Source organism: Ruditapes philippinarum, unplaced genomic scaffold, assembly GCF_026571515.1.
Source record: "Ruditapes philippinarum isolate M1 unplaced genomic scaffold, ASM2657151v2 ctg4743_1_1_1_1, whole genome shotgun sequence".
Classification (NCBI taxonomy): Eukaryota; Metazoa; Mollusca; class Bivalvia; order Venerida; family Veneridae; genus Ruditapes; species Ruditapes philippinarum.
In genome coordinates this window covers 271,309-294,927 of record NW_026857404.1, presented here as the reverse complement: position 1 = coordinate 294,927, position 23,619 = coordinate 271,309, and the positions used below count along the sequence as shown (strand labels likewise).

At 32.7% G+C, this 23,619-nt stretch overlaps 1 protein-coding gene across 1 annotated transcript in view; it reads left to right on the top strand.

Moving 5' to 3' along the window:
• Positions 1 to 4,802: 4,802 nt before the first annotated feature.
• LOC132749611 (uncharacterized) overlaps positions 4,803 to 23,619 on the top strand; it is a 41,368-nt gene continuing 22,551 nt past the window's right edge. The window contains exon 1 of the mRNA XM_060739451.1: positions 4,803 to 5,353. Within this exon, the coding sequence (XP_060595434.1) occupies positions 5,252 to 5,353 (102 nt within the window). The 5' untranslated portion in view covers positions 4,803 to 5,251. The remainder of the gene's footprint in view (positions 5,354 to 23,619) is intronic.

The window sequence follows — 23,619 nt, the reverse complement described above, 5'->3', positions numbered from 1 at the left end:
ATCACTCTACTGTCTGTGCTATCGCGGATTTGACATGGCCTATGCATTAAGCTGGTGTGACTTTTCAAAACATTAGTTATTTACTCCATATTAATTCTCGTAAACTACACGGACAGAACCGAAGTGAAATCGAATATTTAAATGAGTGCTATAATGTATTCAAAATTGACAGGTCAATAAAATCAGACTATACATACATACATACATGATACACGCAGTAACAATATCAATCACAAAACATACAGGATCTTTAATTTTGTGTAATTCGGACTAATTCCCTAGAGGTAAATCCGTAACGTACCGGCACACGGTATTTAGCTAGGTTTTACGAAAAGGTTAACCGATCATGTACGGTTTACAGATCACATGCTCCTCCATGTACCGAAAACAGGTCACGTGCTCCTCCATGCCTCAAAAGTTAAACGCGCGGTCTCCAGACCGCAGGGAATAATTCACTTTCATTTATTGTATACTTGATTGACACTTGATAATGATTAATTGTTGTGGAGAAAAAAACTTAAAATAAATTATACTTAATGTACGTTTGAAGGCTTAAATTTTAACCCATTACTTCATATACACGCCTTTTAACGCCTTTTTCACCCCCCCCCCCTTTTTTTGTTGTCTCAAATGATGAAAACATGCCTTATTTAGGCCCCAAACACTTGTTTTTGTTTGAGAAATGTTGTTAAAAAAAGTGACCTCTTTTTCGGCGCGGCCCCTCAACCAAAAGATACATCAGGGGGTTGCCAGAAGGGGGATGTGCCCCCTTCTGTTTGGGGGGTTTGAAGGGGGGCGGAGTCCCCCTCATCGCCAAGAAAATTTTGGACTTGTGAGAGGCTGTAAATGACCCCAGATTGATCATAAGGTAACGTGTAACCAACGCTGAAAAGCATTTGACTGTATCTCAATCCATTGAGAAGTTGCAGCACTTTGAAATCAATTTTGATGGAAAAAATCAACGCAAAATAGTGATTTTTGGCAATTTTGAGATGTCCCTTCGTTGCCATGGTAACAGAAAATTTAAGCCTGAGCATGTTGTTGCAAGGGCAATGGTCCAGTCAACATTTGTGCCAAGTTTGATTAGTGTTGAAGCAGTTTTTATAGTATTATAGCAATTTGAACTTGTAACGGGAGACTTTTCAATGAAAACAGCCATTTTTCACAAAATGCTCATGAAGTAATGGGTTAAGAGACTTCTAACGCCACAATTCTTCCCAGGAAAAAAGTTTGAGATAACTTTCCCATATTTTATCGGAACTGCTTTGTCTGTTTTCTGCGCGTGATTTCAATACATTTGTCATGTGCAGAAAAAAATCCAACTGATTTCCCGTTCGAAACTGGTTCCAAAGGTTCAATGTATGTAACATATCAACTATCTGCTCGAAGAAAATGATGTGATTTCATTTTTTGTTGAGTTTTAAACAACATATAATTGTTAATATGAATGATTATAATAATGAAAATATCATGATAGTTATTTATCCACGTTACCTTTGCTAAAAGATATTTAACGTAAAATGATTCGCATATAATTCCAGGAGCGCGCGCGTCACCGGCATGCATGCGTCAGTAGGAACGCAAATTTGCACAAATTTCCATTAATACTAAAATGAAGTGTTTAATTAAATGAAATGATTTTGAGAACCAGTTAATTCATTTAAATTGCAACACTAATTTTCATTTTAAATAGCGTCTGTGAGAGTCAAATTGGTCCATGCAACCGTTGCAACCGTTGACATAAAATGCTACAAATGGATGAGACCTTGGTATTTAAATGGATGTACATTTCGCAGAAAAAAATTACATACCGATGTATTTTTATTAGAAAGAGTTAAATCGCTTTTTCGGTAAAAAAATGCTGTTATCAAAAAGTAGTATGGTGTCGTTTTGTATTGACTTATTTTCATGTTTTATTTACATGTATTTTATATTGTGTGCTTTTTTTCTTTTTTGTGGATAATTGACTTGATATATGAAATTTACGGTCAACACGTATGAAGGTTTTTGGTTTACAATGTGTATGTATATATTTTAAATTTCAATGTTCAAAATTGACATTCTTATAACATATAACATGAATACATGTATATTGAAATAGTAATTAAGTGTTGCTTTAAAAAGTGTGTTCCATTGTATTTTGGTCTAGATATGCTATAGAGCTAACTGTATGTATTCGATTAACGAGATTAAATAAAAATACAGGATTAAAATGTAAAGTTGAAAAAAGAATGAATCAATTCAATGAAAAAAAAATCTAAAAAATATCAATTCTGGGACATAAAATGTATGCCCCAAATTTTCGAAATCCTAGTGGAAACTGTATTGTTCAGTGGCACTGAGAGACTCAGAAACAAATAAATTTTCACTTCTTTCTAATTAAAGACAAACATGTTTTTTTGTAGTGATTAAATAATTGGTTTTAGAAATTATTAGATGCTTGATACGTGAAAGAAAGAAGCGATAAATGTAAAATAATTTGTCATAAAAGTAGAAAAATGTAAACAAAGTAGTATTTTCACTTCCATACAAAATACTAATTTACTACATAATTGTACTTATTGCCAAAATGCAATGTGCACAGATGTTCTGGCCAATGAGTAACTTTTTGGATACTGAAAGTGAAAGAAAAACACAATTGTAAAGCTTTTGAGAAATAAAAATAAAAGCATTTCTGAGGCATAATGGGCTAAAACATGTTTAAGATAAAGTTCTATGAGTTGTTTACTTACGATGACGTCATTACGCTGCATACGGATTGGCGACGTTTTGTTAAAATATTTATTAACTGATATGGATCAAATATGTGGCGTTAGTGTATGTGAGATATTATTTCGGTATTGTATAAAAAGAAAACATTATAAGAACTGAAAAAAAAAAAAAATAAAAGTGCTTTTTATTGTTGCTCTAAAAGGCTTTGTTAGCTAAAGATACCTCAGCGAACAGGTTTTATAGTACTGCTAGACCTGTTTACTGTCGCAGCGTGAAATAAAAGCGACATATAAAGTTATGGGAGCCAGAACTAAGGCTTTGTAAACTATATAATCGAGGATGAAAACATAAAAGCCGCATATACAAGTAGTCCCTTACCAGGGGCATCCGTGGCCGAGTGGTTAAAGTCGCTAACTTGAGATCACAGGTCCTTCACCACTGTAGGTTCGATCCTCACTTGGGTTTAATTTTTCATGTGAGGAAGCCATCCTCGGCGGGTCGCTCTAGGGTGGCCCGACTTGAATGTACGGTCGCCCATATGGGCTTTCCGGCGGCGACCTTAAATAAACGCAATTAAAAAAAAAAAAAGTCCCTTACCAGTGTTTATTGGCAGTTTAACACCGTTTTTCCTCCTTCTTTGTCTATAGAGACAAAATCACGTGGAGTGATAGAATTCTATATAGAGGATATTGAATGAGTGTTAGTTCAATACTGAATTTATTGCACGAGTTGAATAAAATTATATTATGCGAGCCTCTGGCGAGCATAATATTATTTTATTCAACGAGTGCAATAAATTCAGTTATGAACTTACACAAATTTAATATTCTATTTATCACATACCCAAAATAAAGACCGTTTAAAGTGAATTAAGAGTCATTTTTTCATTGACGCGCCTATAGTATAACGCTAACATTTAGCGCGTCTTTACATATGTTTGTATAACGCAAATGACGTCACGTCAAAATATATGCACGGCCGTGCAATACCATATTTACGCAGTCGTATTTTAATCGGCACGGGTGTGTGATAAATGTAAATATTATTAATTACTATTATACTGAAGAAAATTATAAATAATAGGTTTAAATTTCAATACTGGTTGGGGAGATAACTTCGGCTGGTTGATAAACTCGGCTTTTTATAATTAAATCGAATCATCAGAATTTTTAATCTAATCAAGCTCACCATCTCATACTATCGCTGGAATTCGACAATATCTGGAAATTTCGTCAAGTTTGGTAAGGTATTTAAAAAATAACACACACTTTTGCCTGTTTGTTTACAAAACATGCCTATAAAAAGTACGGGAATCCCATTGTTGTGCGCATGTGCAGCAAGTGCTCATTTTGAGGCTCGCACAGGGGTACTTTTATATTTTGACCGACTTCCGGTAAAGGTGATGACGTTTACGTATACATTTTGTAGATGAAATTCTTTCTAACTCAGAAAAAAGGCTGATTACAGAATTGTAATCTTTAAGTGAAATGGATTGAAAGACTGATGTTAAATGCTCCTTTTATATGTTAATGTGTAAGTTGAATACCACTTAATTAATATTTTCTTCACTCTGTTAAGCTAAGCAAAAATAAATCTGAATCGCCAATTCCTTTACTACATATTTCGTTATACGTTAATAAATGATAATGCATGTGTTTTTACGTAAAAATGATTAATATGTTACATAGTCCGTTGCATATAAATATCGTGTTATCATAGATGTTCATTATACTAATGTAATGCTCAACAATTTTGGTAACAAATATTTTTTATTTGACATAAATGAACAACAATGAAATAATAAAATGTCTAAACATGTTATTTTACGTTTTAACTTACTCATTTAAGAAGAAAAACAAAGAGCCGGAATTATCTACTCGCGCGCGTTAAAAATATCCCTTTTACGTACCTCTTCCAGGGCCTCTCAAAATTACCCGTTATGTTTCTAAATATAACTTTTATGGTGATACCGAAAAATCGAAGAGCTGAAGTTTATTATGGTGCAAGATTCATCAGAATACGTAAACAAATAAATGAAATTTGCCCCTAAAACACTAATTATTGGCCGAGTTTATCTCCCAAACCAGTATCTTGTTTTTAAATACATGAAAATATGTGATAAACCACACATTACGACTCGCGATAATTGACGTTCCCATATAATACAATAGATATTTTTGCACTATATAAATTAAGTTCGCCGAAACCACACCCTGTTATATAAGATCAGTTCGCCGAACCTGTAGTTCGGTTCGACGAAACCACTCTCACCCTTTAACATGACCCTTGATAGGAAATAAAAGTTATTCCATTTTATTCTATTCTAGGGTATAATTGTATTGTTGTCAATTTACAATCAATTTTTTGTTAAGCTTATACAAAGTTCGTTTAATTAAATATCGTTTCGTGAAAAAAAGCTTTTGCATCTTCTCGGCCCTCGGATAATAGCAAATGTGCTCCGATTGGTATTAAAAGTCCTTTTGGCGCATGCGTTTGAAAAAGGTAAACGGCAACTTCCGGCACGTTGCGACATTAAAAAATGGCAGATTCTGATGAGAAGAGCACATTATTGCCAGTAGTTGTTGATTACATCAAACGAAATTGCAAAGAGTTTGTTCCAATGTTGAACAAGTCACCTAAGGTAATTCTTGGTTTTTTACCCTCGATTAAAGGTTTAAGCGCTTTAAGCTCGGAAAGTCCGAGCGGGCCGAAAGCGCTCTTAGATATCATGTATCATATGACTAAGGCTCCAACGTTTACAATTTTTGGGGAGGCTATGCCGACCCAATGTTAATAACCGTCTGTCAAATCTTACTGCCGCGGTAATCAGGTCAAAAATAGTACCTTGATTTTTTCTAAGCTGACTCATCACTCATCACAGACATTTACAATATGAAAATATTTTCATTCTTTAATTTCATATCTGCAATTTGTAAAGATAATAATTCTCTGAAAAATTCTTGATTTTTGTTTAAATCACTACTCAGTGACGTCATACTGCCGCGGTAATCAGGTCAAAAAATAGTACCTTGATTTTTTCTAAGCTGACTCATCACTCATCACAGACATTTACAATATGAAAATATTTTCATTCTTTAATTTCATATCTGCAATTTGTAAAGATAATAATTCTCTGAAAAATTCTTGATTTTTGTTTAAATCACTACTCCGTGACGTCATACTGCCGCGGTAATCAGGTTTAGGCATACGTACGTCTGTAATAAATAGTTCTGGTATGAAACCCTTCAAAATAATAACTTTATCAATATTTTTTTTAACAAAAAGCATAAATGAAAATTTATAAGTAAATGCTTTAATTCAGTGGCAAATATTCTTTATTATTTTTGATAACAATTTTCCAATTACTACGCAGCGACCAACTGTTTATGACGGGTCATTAACTAGAACGTTGCAACACCGTATTCTCAATATCATGCATGTTCTTTTGTTGTTATAAACTATTAATAGTCCTTAATATTTTTTAAAGACAAATAATTGTAAACTGTCGCTTACATCAGAGACATAGATCATGCTTGCGTGATAACTAAGGAAAACTAACTTATTTGTACACCCCATGAGGCTGTACGCGGAAAACGCTCATAAACCGCTAAATCATATAGCTGTTTAGTAAATATTTTGCATACATTTAACTAAAAATTCACTGATGGTGATGAACATATAGTTTGAAAACATTATATTCTCTAACCATTATCGCCGAAAAAAAACTATTTAACTACAAAACCCCTAAGGACCTCCGACAAAATTCCAGCACAATATTACATTTTACATTAGCAAAATAAAAAAAGCAATACTTATATTTTCATCTTACATAATTCATTAATCAAACTTTTAACATAAAAGTATCTTTGGCAATTGACAGATCCCTACTCTGATCTTTTATTTGTATAGGAATAAATTTAAACATGTGCTCTTTTGTTTAGGAATATTTTGTAGTGAAAGTCTTATATATTCACTAATCTCATAATTAGAATTAGACAGGTCAGGAATTTATACAAACAGTTGTTTAGTTAACTATGCTCATTTTAATCCCAATAGAAACATTCAAATATTTGTGGTAAAAAACATGACCAAAGTACCTAGTAGTCGTTTACCCGGTGGTGATCCCATTAAACTGATTATAGATTCGAATTGATTAGAAAACACAAATAGAAACATGTGTTTCCGTACAACAAAATCGGAAGTAAAGTGAACAGTTAATTGACAGAAATATGTGGTCAAATATGTTTTAACAAGTAAATAATTATTTCAGAGAAAGACGCAAAGATCAGTATGACCCCGTATTGTGTAATTAGAAAGTTTATTCAATTCTAGGGCATACATCATAATTTGATAGTCCATGTGTAATAAAATTCAAATTTTCAATACAGATTATGAGATACATAAAAAATATTAAAGAATAAGAAGCTTTAATTAAAAAACAAAAACAAAAAAAAAACAAAAACAAAAAAAAACCGCATACATATACAAATTACTTACAGTCGAGCATCGGGAAGTCATTAACATATCTTACGAAACTTTAATTTGAAACCGATATTTGCGCGCGCTGAAGTGATTAATGTTTATTTGAAAAATAAAAAAAAAGAACTTTTATGGTTGTGTTCTAAAAATAATGGGCGGCATAAGAGGAATTTCTTATTCATTTTACAACACTTGAAAAATTACTACAGAAAATGTGTTGTTGTTTTGTTTTCAACAAAAGTGTGTGTGTTTTAAGTTTATTTATACTCGGCGCCGGAATAACCATATGTCCGAGATTATAGCATCTGGGACGTCTTTTTCAAGCAGATTCTTCCTGGAAGCCCATTCTTCGTTCTTTGGTGGTAAGGAGACGACAATGTCGTCAAGGCATCAACTTTCTGACTGACGACAACAAAAACGGCATCTATTAGCGCCAAACCTCCAGAGTAAGTCACGACAGGTCAACCAATCACCTCTGGTACTTATGATGACTTGACTATGACCTTCCGTGTGCCTTCTCCGCGACGTGCACGCCTCTGGAGGTATTTGGAGAAGTTTCAACAAAAAATTCCAAAACACGCCATTTATAACACCATTCATAGCACTGACGGCTTCGATGTTCTCATCTATTTGCGGGAAATGGTCGACAGGGAAAACCCTACGTAATAACCGCACACCCTGTTAACAACAGATTTTCCGCAGTATATATTTCAAGCTAGTGAGGTTTAAAAATACACGTAGAATCTATCGATTAACTACCATATTGAGTGTTGGCGGTAAAAAAAGAAGATATAACTTCCTGATCAATTTTCACTTAGGTTGATTCAGTTTTGAATAAGCTTTGCAGAGATGTATTTTTTCAAGAAATATTTAGCTTTAATATTATCCGACGCCGTCAGTAATGAAATGGGATTAATTTTCTGAAACGTGACTTTATTCGAGATTTGCTTCTGGAGAAGACAACCTTCTGTCCGTAGAGCATGAATATTAATACTCATCACAAGACAGTATCTTATTGATCTCAATTATGGTACATCTTAACGTGTATAATTTTTATGTTCAATAAAAATGTTGCATCACTTGCAGTTGTTATTATAATTCAATAATATTAAAATGACATAAAGTATTTATGATGAACAGTCCTAGAATATTTTGATAAGGAACCGTCAGTTGTAAAATGTTATTGTTATCTGATAATGAACAGTCGTCATACTTGCTGGTATGTCATTTATTATTGACAGTTTAGGTTTTTCAAAATTTGCATGATTAACAGTCCGAATGTAGACCTCAATGAAATGTTCTGGAATATTAACAAAATGAATAGTCAACCACATTAACCATATATATGAATGGTTGAACACAACAGTAAGGATAAATAGCGCAATGTGCATATCTTTTTATTTTGGTAGCATATTTTAAGCAAAAAGAAAAGAAACTATAAGTCTGAAACATTCTCTCATAGCCTCCCCATCAGTACATTCAGTGCTTTGATTTGTAAACGTTTACACGATTGCTAAGAACCGAAACGATACCGTTTAAACGGTGGTACCTCTATGTACTATATACACCATGTATTTAAGTCGCCAAATGATGACTTACTTTCTATTTTTAATACATTGTACAAATAAAGAATGTTCAGGGCTCATCACGACTGAGTCAGCAAGCATTTTCTGCATTGTATCCCCTTTTTTTACTAAAATGTATTATGACAGGAGCAATTTTTGCACAGTAATGCTGTGTGGAGGGTTGTAAACACCCTTTTCCGTTTTTACTTTGAAATAAACCACTATAATTGATAAAATCCATGATAAAAGGCAATGATTAAGAAGTTTTGTAGGCAATATTATGGTCATTTCGATTAAACGGTAAAAATTATCGTAAACGTTTATGAATGGAAATCGAAACGAATCCGTTTAAACGTGTAATCGTGGGGGCCTTATGTAGATCTATGACGCGTATCAATTCAAATGAATCAAATTAAAAATAAATGAAAATTTCAAAAAAAAAATATCCTTTACCTAATGAGCTATGAAAAAATCCTTAAGGGGCATGGGACCTAAAAATGAACAATTTTGTATTTCAGTGTGGCCAGAAACACAATTCCAAATATTTCAAAATCTGTTTCACAGGCAGATAACCAGTTGCACAGCATTATTCAATGATATATGACATACATTGAAGAAAATAATAGTTTGCATGCATTGCTCCTTAAAAAATGACTGACAGCAATTTATGTTTACCCCCACCCAGCCAAAATCACACCTAAAATATACCAATATGGCCAATCTTCATGAAGGTGCACTCCAGAATCCTCCCAATTCCTATAAAAGTATCACTGACATGCAGTGCAAGCTATCGCATTTTCAAAAATGACCATTAAAGAGTCTGTCATACGTTTAGATTTTGCACAAAATTTATGCGAAATTTCTTACTTGTTTGGCCCCAAATGTCAAAGCTTGATTTTTTAACTTTTTCACCTCCATTCGGAGAGTCACAAATGCATACAAAGCTTACAAAATGCTTAGTTTCGGGTAAAAACCCAAAATACTGCTCATTTCCTACACACAAACAAGAAAGAATTACAATGACAGAGAAATATCAGAAGTTTCCAGTAACTTCAAAACACCATGTCTGAGTTATTAAAAAATTCGACCGGGGCCATCATTCGAATATGTCCCCTGCCCCCTTAGTTAACTCAGGACGCCGCCATTTTGAAATCCTTTTGAGCTAAATATAATTACGTACATGTGCCTTATTTCAGAATGTTTTTGTACGTGAACAATATCTTAGTGTATTAAGGGACAGTAATGTTAGATCATGCTATACAAAATTTAGAATAAGTGCCCATAGATTAGAAATAGAATGTGGTAAAATACTCCTATCTCAGAGAGAGTGACCTTTTCGAAAACCTAGCTTAACACCGTTTTCCGGTATGTTACGGATTTAGCTCTGGGGAATTACATCAAATAAAGTACAAAACATGATATTTCTATTTTTCTATCATTATTTTACCGTTTAAGGTGAAAAAATTGATGTTTTTGAAAATTAAATTAAATTATTAATATTCCTTTAATATCTATTCAGTCTATGCGAAAGTCTGTCGGTCCTCGGACCTCGCCAACTAAAAATCAGGAGGGCCGAGAAAATTTCGATACAGTCAGTCCTCATGTCCGAATAAAATTTCAGCCAGTTTGAAACAATTTTTGGCCTAAAATATGCAAAACTGTTTTATTTATTATGTTTCTGTATATTTTTTTTCATAGTATCTTATAGTTGAGTTTGATAATTCATATTTGCTGAATATTTTTGATTATAATTATGGCAATATCCCTCCCCCACCCCTACAAAAAATACCTTTCAGAGTCCGGGCCACAAAAAAATCATCAGGGCCGCAAATAAATCTAAGGATCCCAGTCCTTGTGGCTGGAAAAAATTTTTGACTTTCGCATTGACTGTCTATTGCAAATTTTTCAAAAAAATAAATTGTTTATAATAAAAATTTATAAAATTTAAACAGACGTAGTGGAATCTTCCATAATAAAAAAGGTTATTTTCTGCATAAACTTGTGTATTTTCTTTATTTTTTGTATTGAATTATTCATACAATGATATTTAATTATTTTCTTATAAAGAAATAACTGTTTTATTTCAATTTAATTTGAAAAAAGGCCGAAAACATCGAGTTTGCTATTACACTCCATTAGGTGAATTCCCCAGAGCTATGTACAGAAAGTACCGGAAAACGTCATTAAGCTAGGTTTTCGAATTTGTGAATTATGTAAAATGTACAATCTAGGGAAAACAGAAGATGAAATTCATTTCATGGTTGAATGTCCTAAATATGACACTTTTAGAAGCATTTACCTTAAAGAATGTGCTGATTTATGTAAAACTTTGCTACACTCAATTGTAAAGATCAATTTATATTTTTGCTTATCAATGAAAATGAAAAGTTTATTGAACTTACTGTATGGAACAGAATTAGTGCATTTATTCCATCTTGCTTTATGATATCGGACTTACATTATGCTTGCTTCTATGCTTCTTTATGACAATGAAAACCTGCGTTTTGCTGAATTCAATCATGCCTTATGATTATTGAATGCACTTTCGTGTAATTGCAACCTTATGTGTTCCCTACTAAACCATCAAACTCACATATTGTAATATGCTATATGTTTAATTGCTTCTTTTATAAAGGACAACGTATTATGTTTGGTGTTTAAGATAACATTCTTTGCTTGTTCTTGATACAGTAAAAACTCTGAAAACCGGACCCTCTGAAAACCGGACCATTTCAAAAGTCCCGTATTTTCTCCTTATATGGTCATTGAAAAAAAACCCTCTGAATACCGGAACCTCTGAATTCCGAAAACCGGACACTTTTCTATGGCTTCTAATGCAAAATATGCATAAAAATCCTCTGAAAACCGGACAGCAATTTTAAGTGTCAACTTTCTGTGTATTTTAAAGTATATTAAAACATAATCTCAACAGGTGACATGTTCTATTACCAGTTAATTATCACCTTTTTATGCCCCCGCCATGTAATGGCCGGGGCATATAGTGTTACCCTGTTCCGTCCTTCCGTCATTCTGTCATTCCGTCATCATCAGTTTCCGTTCATTATCTTAAGAACGGTTGCACACATTCAACTCAAATTTGACATATGGATATGTCATGAGAAAATACAGGTCAAGTTCGAATTTGGTCATGGTTCGATGATTTTTGGCAGAGTTATGCCCCTTTTACTTTGAAAATGATATGAAATTTCAGTTCATTATCTACCCAACGGTACAACACATTCAACTCAAACTTGACATATGGTTATGTCATGAGAAAATACAGGTCAAGTTCGAATTTGGTCGTGGTTCGATGATTTTTGGCAGAGTTATGCCCCTTTTACTTTGAAAATAATATGAAATTTTCAGTTTCCGTTTATTATCTCCCCAAAGGTACAACACATTCAACTCAAACTTGACATATGGATGCGTCAAAGGAATGTGCAGGTCAAGTTCAAATTTGGTCATGGTTCAATGATTTTTGGTAGAGTTATGCCCCTTTCACTTTGAAAGTAATATGAAATTTTCAGTTTCCGTTTATTATCTCCCCAATGGTTCAACACATTCAACTCAAATTTGACATATGGATATGTTTTTGGAATGCCCAGACCAAGTTGAGTTTGGTCATGGTTAAATGATTTTTGGCAGAGTAATGCCCCTTTCACTTTGAAAATGATATGAAATTTACAGTTTCTGTTCATTATCTACCCAACAGTGTTACATATTCAACTTAAATTAGACATATGGATATGTCAAAGGATTGGGCAGGTCAAGTTGGAATTTAGTCATGGTTTGATGATTTTTTGGCAGAGTTATGTCCCTTTCACTTTGAAAATAATATAGATACATCTTAGGAATAAGCAGTTTAAGTTTGAATTTGGTTGTAGTTCAATGATTTAAGACAAACTTATCTTTCCTGAATGTTGGAAAAATTTTGAACTTTCACTTTCAGCACTCTTACTTTTAGCCATTATTTTGGCTACAAATATGCAATATGCTATTTTTAAAAGGTTTAGACTGAATAATTTCAGTGCCTTGAACATTGTATGAAAATGGTTTGTGTTAACATTGAAAAGTTTTAAGGGCTTTGAACTTAAAATGAAAAAAAAAAATGATTAAAGCACCATCTGAAATTTTGGCTGCATGCGGGGGCATCCGTGGCATGATGACACATTTCTAGTTTTATTTATGCAGGTGTGAAAACACTTGTTAGTGTGTGTTAATTTCTTATTGGCAATTAAATTACAGCTCTTTCATTATAATTTTGCCTTTCCCTGATTTATCTAAATATTTTTAATTTGCTGTGTTTTTTTTTCTTCTTTTAATATAAAATGTCTAAAAGAATTAGAAACTTTTGTAAAATGATTCCTGTTTTGCAAAAAAAAAAGATCTTTGTTTGGATATTTATTAGATCTATATGCAAAAATAGTAATACTAAATTCCATTAATTACATAATTCAAAAGCCAATTAAAAAGACATATTTCAGACAATGTGTTTTTTTTTTCTTCTTATTTTCTGAATTATATTCATGGATTTGCATAATAAAATTACTTAAGACATTTATTGCTAAAAGAAATTAAAATATGACTAAGACAAAATGCTTAAAAGGAAATACAAAATCTTTTAATAAAGTCATTGTTCAAACACATTGTAATTATTAATAAATGTATAAAACCTCTGAAAACGGGAATCCTCTGAAAACCGGACTTTTGGTCAAGTCCCGAGAGGGTCCGGTTTTCAGAGTTTTTACTGTATAACTATATATGTAACATGGTAAGTTTCTGTCAGTACCTTTAATTTGCTGTAAATCTGCCACTTATATTGTCGACATTATGTCACAATAAATCATTAATTTTGATCAATAATTCGTGAAATTGATGTGTTTTAGCATTCATATGCTTCAATATATTCACTGATTACAAATATAATGCAATACATGATCACTGCGCATCGACAACGAAGATGACAACGATAGCGATATTATAGTCGCATGTGACAGTAAGCACTAAGCAGTTGGCAGTAAGCATAATGCTAGTTGCAATAATTTGTGTTCATATTATGTAGAGTTGGGTACCGCCAGAAAGAAAATACCACGGTATACCACAGTTTTTTCCTATAAACCACGGTATACCACAAATTTTCATTGTACGCTATAGGTTAATTTTTATCTCTAAAATAAGTATCAAGGTAGGCTGGTATAGAATTTCAAATATTAAATTTAAGCAGATCTATAAAATACAGATTAATCAAAGCATCATTTAACTTTTTTCAATCAGGTACTTTCCATGTTGACAATCATAAATTAATTGGGTCATGGATCAGTTCTTGTTGTTTTTTTATTATAACATATTGGTCTCTTTCAACATTTAACAACTGTTATATAAATTGCATAGTTAAAATGGAAAAATAAAATGTTTTTATTGCTTATTGATTAATAAAATAATAGGTCAAATGCACGATAGCCGATGACAAATATTTATTTGTCGGTTAATTTTATAACAGAGTCCCAGCTGCTATTTGTAAATTTTTTATTGCAAGGGCTAAGTATTTAATTAATCTGTGTCAGAAACCAAAACAAACATGTACCCCAAAAGCAAATTAAAATTATCACATAGAAAACAGGTGACCATGTTACTGCTTAATTAATATTCATTAGTTGAACGAACATTACTTTTAATCCAGTTTCTACGCCTTCCTATAATTAGTTAATTGCCATGCGCATGCAGTAAGTGCGTGACGTAAGGAAAACCCTTAGCCTGATTGGTCGCTATTTATATAAATACTTAAAATAGTAACACCCTAATTTTATGCAAGAATTGCCCTCATGAATTATCAAATTTTACGATTAGTTTTCGTAACAAATAAGCGATATTTGGACAAGTAAATGTAAGTCGACAATTCTAAATGCTTCTTCAACTGAGATCATGCAAGTCGACAGTTCTGGCTTACATGCGGTAATCGATAAAGCATTCAATTTTCGCTAAGAACTATTGAAGAATGATAACAGTCGGCGAAAGTTGTTTGCAAAAAGGTTAACTCAAAGAAACATTGACATATACAACAGAAAAAGTTTTTTTATTTAGTACATTTTACAGATCTTTAATTGCTTTAAATTAGAGTTAAAGTACCGGTTTTCCAGGTCTGTACCGGGGTACGTACCACAGATGTCTCGGACCGTGGTTTACCGGTTAAACCGCGCACCTCTAATATTATGACAGCAGGTGTCGCTTTGTCTGTACATCCCGCTATTTTCTGGATGATCCCGTATTTTGGCACGTGGAGTAAACAAAGTTATGTCCCCTTTATACAGGGGCGTATACAGAACAGTGTTAGTTGGTAGGGGTGTAACAATACAGCAAAAACCGTATTGCAATATATTGCCATTTTGCTGAAGCGTATTGCAATACGTATTGTCGTGTATATGTTTTGATGTAAAGAATGAGTAACATTTATATATTATTATTTTATGTATATTTTTTTAGTAGAAACTTAATAAAAATGTAAGGAATAAATAGAAAGTAGTGTCACACAATTTGATAAACAAAACTAGTCGCGTGTGACCTTTCACATATGGGCCGCTTATGTAAATTATGCGGCCGCTTATTGACTTTTAAGTGTACTAGTTGTCGGATACTTTTATCCAGCGTTTTTTCCTCTACTTTGGGAATGGTGCCGGTACCAGACTGATTGGGAAAAAATGCGTTATTTTGACTAAAATTGGGAATTTTTTTAATGCATTTTTTCAGCTACAAATGAGATTAGACATCATAATTAAAGATAGCTAACAGCTTCTACTGTCTAGATAGAACCATTGAGTGGTGATTTATATGAATATGTTGGATTTAAATGATTTTAGAAAAATCACTTTGCCTTGTGGGCATTTTGAACAGTCATTTTGGGAATTTAACATTGGAAATTGGGAATTTTAATGTCTATTTTCTATTGGGAATGGTACCAAAAATCGTACCATGGTTCGAAATTTATTTCTTCATATTGCAATATATCGCTATACCGGTAAACCGTTACACCCTTATTAGTTGGTGACTGACATGTAAAGGGAAAATTTAAGTGCGTGTTTTTGAAGATTCCGCCAGCATGTGAGAAACATGTTATAGATTTCTATAATAACTCATCCTACAAGTGGCAACTCACCTCTTATACAATTGTTTACACTTTTTTTGAGCGTTTACGATAGTCGTATACTATGCTCAAACTTACGGTGGCACAAAACTTACGGTGACATGTGTGTGTGTTTTTATTTATCTCGTGCGCACAAGATACTGTGTCATGGCCACGGGTTACTAAGTCGTGGCCACGAGATAGTTTAAGTCGTGGGAACGAGATACTATGTTGTGGCCACGAGTTTACTTAGTAGTGGCCAGGAGATAATTAAGTCGTGGGAACGAGATTACTATGTCGTGGCCACGAGATAAATAAGTCGTTGGAACAAGTTACTATGTCGTGGCCACGAGAAAGTTTAGTGGTGGCCACGTGAAAGTTAAGTCGTGCGAACGCGATAAATAACCAATCAAATTACACTATTTATATGAATTTTTCTTAACAAGGATGCCCCTACTTCTCCTGGCGTAAAAGTGCCATTTATACAAGTTATTGATTGGTCAAAGATTAGCGTCATTGTGACCCTGATTTCTGACCAAATTGCCTAAAAATTATAATATGTCTTCTACTGATCTTTTTTGGTTATATAAACTACGGCTTATTTCTTTCTAAATCATTCATCAGACAAGGATTTTACATGAAGTGTCATGTTTATCTGACCCGTGACCTCAAACATCCTTATAGGATATCTACTGTCCATGGGCAATGTCCCTACCCAATAAAATAAACCAGGACTAATTCCCTCTCAAGTTATGGTATAAACAATGTTAACAGGCCGTTGTACGGTACAAAATGACCAATTCTATCATAGATTTTGTCCCAACAAAGGGCTATAACCTAGTCAAAATTAATGTATGATTATTGGCCTTTATTGAATCCTTAAGATATGTATAAAGTTTTCAAAGTGAACACTTCAGTATTTTCAAAGATTAATTAATGTTGCACGTAAATCTTTAAAAACAGAAATTTTCTAAGTTTTAGAAAATTCATGGTGTTAAATCTGATTAAATTATCTCGTCTGCACGACATAGTTATCTCGTTCTAATGACTTTAAACGACTTAGTAACTCGTGGCCACGGACTTAGTAATATACAAACTTATACGGCCTCATTTGTAATTGACTATGCACATGTTACCAAAAATTAAACAACTTCCTTCTTTTTCCTTATTATACATGTTATATTTTGATGTGTTAAACATAACCTATTCGCCACTATTTTAGTGACCCCTCTGAGGACATTTTATTAAGTTTAAAAAGTCAATAATTTTTGCTTTTTAATGTCCAAGTCATTAGATAAGAACCTTCGCAGTACCTAGGCAGGTGCTTAACAACTGGATGACAGCATAATATGTTTTGGTAAGGGAGTTACACTAAGAAGACTATTGCATGAAACTGACACGTATGTATATTCCATCCAAGCTCATGAACGTATATTTGGGGGTAGGTGCAGCCCTTAAGCTAAAGGCATGAATCCGCCACTGACTGTAAGTGTTACTGCCCCATTGAAATAACTGTTTACGAGCATATTTTTTTCTATTAGACTGTATACATATATAAAATTATATTGCATAATCCTTTACTACTTGTATTTATATTTTTAACTTTCAACTGCAATTTATGTATTTATATATACATGTACCGCAGTATCTATACGGAAAATTCCGATGATAGGCGAATCGTGATATCGATAACAGAGTTCTGGCCCCTTAACAGTTCACATATCGCTAGACATGGTTTAAATTGTTTATCATAATGTAAGATGATCGTACATAATCCACAAAGCCTCAGACACCGAGCTTTATTAAGCATAAACACTGAATAATGGATACAAGCGAAAGCTAATAGTAATCACACCATGCAAGCTATAAATCAAATAAGTCACATTTTAACAAAATCCATCAGGGAACAAAAAATAGTCAATTTTAATTGACTTTTACATAAAAGTAATACAAAAAAAACTAAACCTTAAATAGCATGAAGAAAGGTAGCTTATACATAAAGGTATATGACGTTAACATTTTAGTATTCCAAATGGCTTGTTCCAGTTTAATAGTTATCACTCAATGAAAGAATTGGTCACTACGAAATGTTTGAATGAAATATTGAAAAATGGAATCCAGCATAATGCAAAGTTTAAATATCATAAAGCAAGATGGAATCAAGCATAATGCAAGTTCTAATGTCATGTAGCAAGATAGAATTAAGCATAATGCAAGTTCCAATGTCATCAAGCAAGATGGAATCAAGCACAATGCAAGTTCCAATGTCATCAAGCAAAATGGAATTAAGCATAATGCAAGTTCCAATGTCATCAACCTGTACGAAATTTTACTCCTGTAATTTTGCCTAAAATACACCTGTTTTTCTGTTAAAAATTACAGCTGTATTTTTCTTCAGTTTTGATAAACATATAGCAAATTACGCCTGTTTTTTCAAAAATACACCTGTTTTACACCTGTACTATGAACGAAATATGTAAATTAACCGTTTTTTTCTAGGGTCGAAAATACAGTTGTACTGTTTTACAGCTGTTTAAAATACAGGTGTAAAATTTTTCTTGACTAAAAATACAGGTGTAAAATTTTTTCAGCTCAAAAATACAGGTGTAAAATTTTACAGGTCAAAAATAAAATACAGGTGCCCTTATTGTTTAAGGGATGAAACCCACACATAAATGAATACATATTTGGCATGTTTGGTGCAAATATCTTTTTCATTGGGATAAATACACTTTGGTCAGAAATTTTGTGCATTTGTTGCTACTCAATCTTTAAAATTAAGAAATGGTTGAGGAGAAAATATCTTTTTACAAGATTTAGGTACAAATAGCAGACATTATACAATCACAATAGTTCACAATGGCACTCTGTGCTAAGGTGAGCGGAAATATCACTGAACTAGAATCACTATCACTAAAGATGGGGATAAATATAACAAATTTTCACTTTGTCTTAAATGGATTACTATATTTTATTACATTCGGTTACAGTCTTACACTACTGATACTGCATTAATAAAATCCAAGTCATGAATAACACTGCAGGCATATCCTTTCATTTGAAGAAAAATTCACAAATGCTAATAAAGTTTTTTTTCTTGTAAAAATTTATTGCCAGTATTTGCCAAATTAATGTCTACATATATAGGTACTTGGAATAAAGTCTTTGCAAGTGTTTTCTCTTCTTAACTGGTCCCTGTCATTGTGATTTAAGATCCTGTTTAAAGCTGCAAGCTTCACCTAAATCAAATAAAACATCAATAGTTTATCATTAAATGAATACTAAATGATAATCATGTAACTTTCAATGCTTGCATTTTGTACTAATGTCATCAATGCACATATTCAGTGCCTGACAAATTCATTTTTTATGCCCCCACCATGTAATGGCCGGGGCATATAGTGTTACCCTGTTCCGTCATTCCGTCCTTCCGTCCTTCCATCCTTCCGTCATTCTGTCATTCTGTCATTCCGTCATCATCAGTTTCCGTTCATTATCTTAAGAACGGTTGCACACATTCAACTCAAATTTGACATAAGGATATGTCATGAGAAAATACAGGTCAAGTTCGAATTTGGTCATGGTTCGATGATTTTTGGCAGAGTTATGCCCCTTTTACTTTGAAAATAATATGAAATTTCAGTTTCCGTTCATTATCTCCCCAACGGTACAACACATTCTACTCAAACTTGACATATAGATATGTCATGAGAAAATACAGGCCAAGTTCGAATTTGGTCATTGTTTGATGATTTTTGGCAGAGTTATGCCCCTTTTATTTTGAAAATAATATGAAATTTTCAGTTTCCGTTCATAACCTCCCCTACAGTATTACACATTCAACACAAACTTAAGATATTGATATGTCATGAAAAAATACAGGCCAAGTTCGAATTTGGTCATTGTTTGATGATTTTTGGCAGAGTTATGCCCCTTTTATTTTGAAAATAATATGAAATTTTCAGTTTCCGTTCATTATCTCCCCAAAGGTACAACACATTCAACTCAAACTTGACATATGGATATGTCATGAAAAAAATACAGGTCAAGTTCGAATTTGGTCATGGTTCGATGATTTTTGGCAGAGTTATGCCCCTTTTACTTTGAAAACAATATGAAATTTTCAGTTTCCGTTCATTATCTCCCCAAAGGTACAACACATTCAACTCAAACTTGACATATGGATGCGTCAAAGGAATGCGCAGGTCAAGTTCAAATTTGGTCATGGTTCAATGATTTTTGGCAGAGTTATGCCCCTTTCACTTTGAAAGTAATATGAAATTTTCAGTTTCCGTTTATTATCTCCCCAATGGTTCAACACATTTAACCCAAATTTGACATATGGATATGTTTTTGGAATGCCCAAGCCAAGTTCGAATTTGGTCATGGTTCAATGATTTTGGGCAGAGTAATGCCCCTTTCACTTTGAAAATAATATGAAATTTACAGTTTCTGTTCATTATCTACCCAACAGTGTTACATATTCAACTTAAATTTGACATATAGATATGTCAAAGGAATGGGCAGGTCAAGTTGGAATTTGGTCATGGTTTGATGATGTTTTGGCAGAGTTATGTCCCTAATTTCACTTTGAAAATAATATAGATACATCTTAGGAATAAGCAGTTTAAGTTTGAATTTGGTCGTGGTTCAATGATTTTAGACAAACTTATCTTTCCTGAATGTTGGAAAAATTTTGAACTTTCACTTTCAGCACTCATACTTTTAGCCATCATTTTGGCTACAAATATGCAATATGCTATTTTTAAAAGGTTAAGACTGAATAATTTCAGTGCCTTGAACATTGTATGAAAATGGTTTGTGTTAACATTGAAAAGTTTTAAGGGCTTTGAACTTAAAATGAAAAAAATAATTAATGCACCATCTGAAATTTTGGCTGCATGCGGGGGCATCCGTGGCATGATGACACATTTCTAGTTTTAAATACGTACCAATTAACTTCAACCTATATAATTATGTTTTGACAATTAATGAATACATGTACTAATTTTCCTATTTAATGCATTGCTTGATAAAAGATATTTACTGAGCTGTTTCTATTAGTGGTAAACTGGTAACTTAACTTTAATAATTGCACTTTAAAGAGACTTATTTTGTTTAACCATGAATTTCTGTCAAAACTATTCTAATTAGTTCAACTACAATTTCGTTTTACCATGTCTGTTTTAGTCCTTTGCTTTGTTTCATGTAGATCAACGTCTCTGGGGGGTGTACTGTGACCTTTAAGAACAAAATTCATAGTTTATTATAAAAGATATGAAAATAAATTATGACCTATTAAGTGTGTAATGTATATATTGTTATGTATATGCTATGTATATGCTGAGGCCCGCATGGAAGATCGGGAAACCAAATGTGTTAGCCTCATTAAATAAAGTCGTTACTTACTTAGTATAAATGTATTTAATATCATCTCTTCAAGACTGTATTCAAAAATATAAAGCAGTTAACAGTCAGAATATTGTAGTATCTAATTAAATGCTATTGGTGACAAAATTTACATTTAAAATTATTTTCCAACTGGGTAAATAGAATGTAAAATATTATTTTTTTCAGAATAAAGTTGATAAAAATAATTGCTAGCAGACCTGAAATAATACTTGTTTTTTGCATAAATGAATCCAAAGGTTATTACCTGATTTTTTATGATTCTGGTTTTCATCTTCTTGTCCAAGGTTCAAATTTCATTTGCAACCAGCATATCCCATAATCCAGAATATTGTCATTTTCATTAACAAGACTGTAGCCTTGATTTTTTTCTTTGAAAAGTTAAAGAATTTACACACAAACATTTTATACACAATATTGCCTAGAAAATTGCTTATATCTCCACAATTTCTTAATTATCAATAAGATCCTTTTGTGATACATGAGCACTATTTCCACAAATACCTCAGATTTCAAATTTTACAACTGTAGAACTGGACTGATTCATCATGCATAATGTTAAACAGGGATATTCCTTAAATCAAAGCACCCATCATTTTACTTTCACAGTCATATAGACATATGAGAAAAAAAGTGTAATGTAGAATTTCAAATTCATAATAAGTTTTTAAAGATAACTTTGCAATGTCCTTCTAAACAGACTTCATTTAAAATCTATAAAGTTGTTTGACCCCCCAGAAAAAATCAAATGGAAGAGTCTGGACTTAGCCGAATTTATGGTGGGAAAACAGGTGGTTACCATTATCAGACTGGTCAGTGCAAGGTGTAAAATCAGTCAGTTGTGTAAAATCATTGTAGAGTAGTAGAGGCAGTGTTTATTTATTTATCCTACTTAACAGGTCATTTATATTACAAACTAGATTGAGAGAGCTTAATGTATGAGTTTATTTCATACACAATTAACATTACAGAGGGAAGAATAACTCATAATGTCTGCAAATTTGGAGTCTTGAATAAGAACATGTACCAGTTTGTTGTTGTTATAGTTTTTGTTGTTGTTCTTTTTATACTTAAAAGAACAACAAGGATAGGCCTATGTGAACTATCTCATATATTTTAAAACTAAATAATCATATACAATATACATGTATATTCAAATTTAGATAGCACTCTTAGTTCAAAGTTACTTACATAATGAATGTTAAAAATAAATCCTAAGTGTAAATAATGTGCATGCAGTTTGTACAATTGCATCAAAGATATTAAAGTATTTAAATAAGAACAATTTCTCTAAAAGATTTTCTAAGTGTATATTGTACATCTGTATCATTGAAAATACAGTTGTAGTTTTGGACTTAGATTATTTTCAGCACAAAATATCAGCTCAATATTTTCTAAGTATCAGAATTACATGTGTACATCTAAAACACAGGTCTTGTCTCAAAAATACACCTGTAAAATTGTTAAAATACACCTGTATTTCTTAGTCAAAATGTCAAATTCAGCAAACACAGGTCCCTAAGACCTGTATTTTTACAAAAACAGGTGTTTTTCAGTCGTCTTACAGTTGTAAAACAGGAGTTTTTTTCGTACGGGAAGCAAAATGGAATTAAGCATAATGCAAGTTCCAATGTCATAACCGCCTCCGTGGTCGAGGGGTTAGAGTCGATGACTTCTAATCCAGTTACCTCTCTGGCGTGGGTTCGATCCCCGGAAGATGCTTTGGTAGTTTAGCGCGGAGGAAGGTAGTCTAGTACTGGTGTAACTCTCCAGGAACGATGGTTAGGAAACTACCCGCCTATATGACTGAAATACTGTTAAAAAAGGCGTAAAATGAAACAAACAAACAAACAAACAAAGTCATCAAGCAAGATGGAATCAAGCATAATGCAAGTTCCAATGTCATCAAGCAAAATTGAATTAAGCATAATGCAAGTTCCAATGTCATCAAGCAAGATATAATAAATGCATTAATTCTGTTCCATATTACTGCATCTTATATATGGCAGTGTAATAACATACGGTCACTTACAATTACAAAAACTTAAAAAAAATGCCAAATAATTGTGAGATTATTTTCCAATCTACATAGTAAAGGCTATAGAAGTATCTTTCCCACATACTAGTGAGGGGTCAAATACCTTCAAATATGTGTAAAACAATGATTGAATCATCATGTTAATATGCATTTATAGGTCAATAGCTGATTGTATAAATAGGCATTTTAGTCAAGTACATTTATACAGTACAACAATAAATAGAACTTTTATGCTTAATTAGTAATTATAGTTATTTATTAACATCATTAGTCTTTGTCGATGTGCATCTCAAAGGATA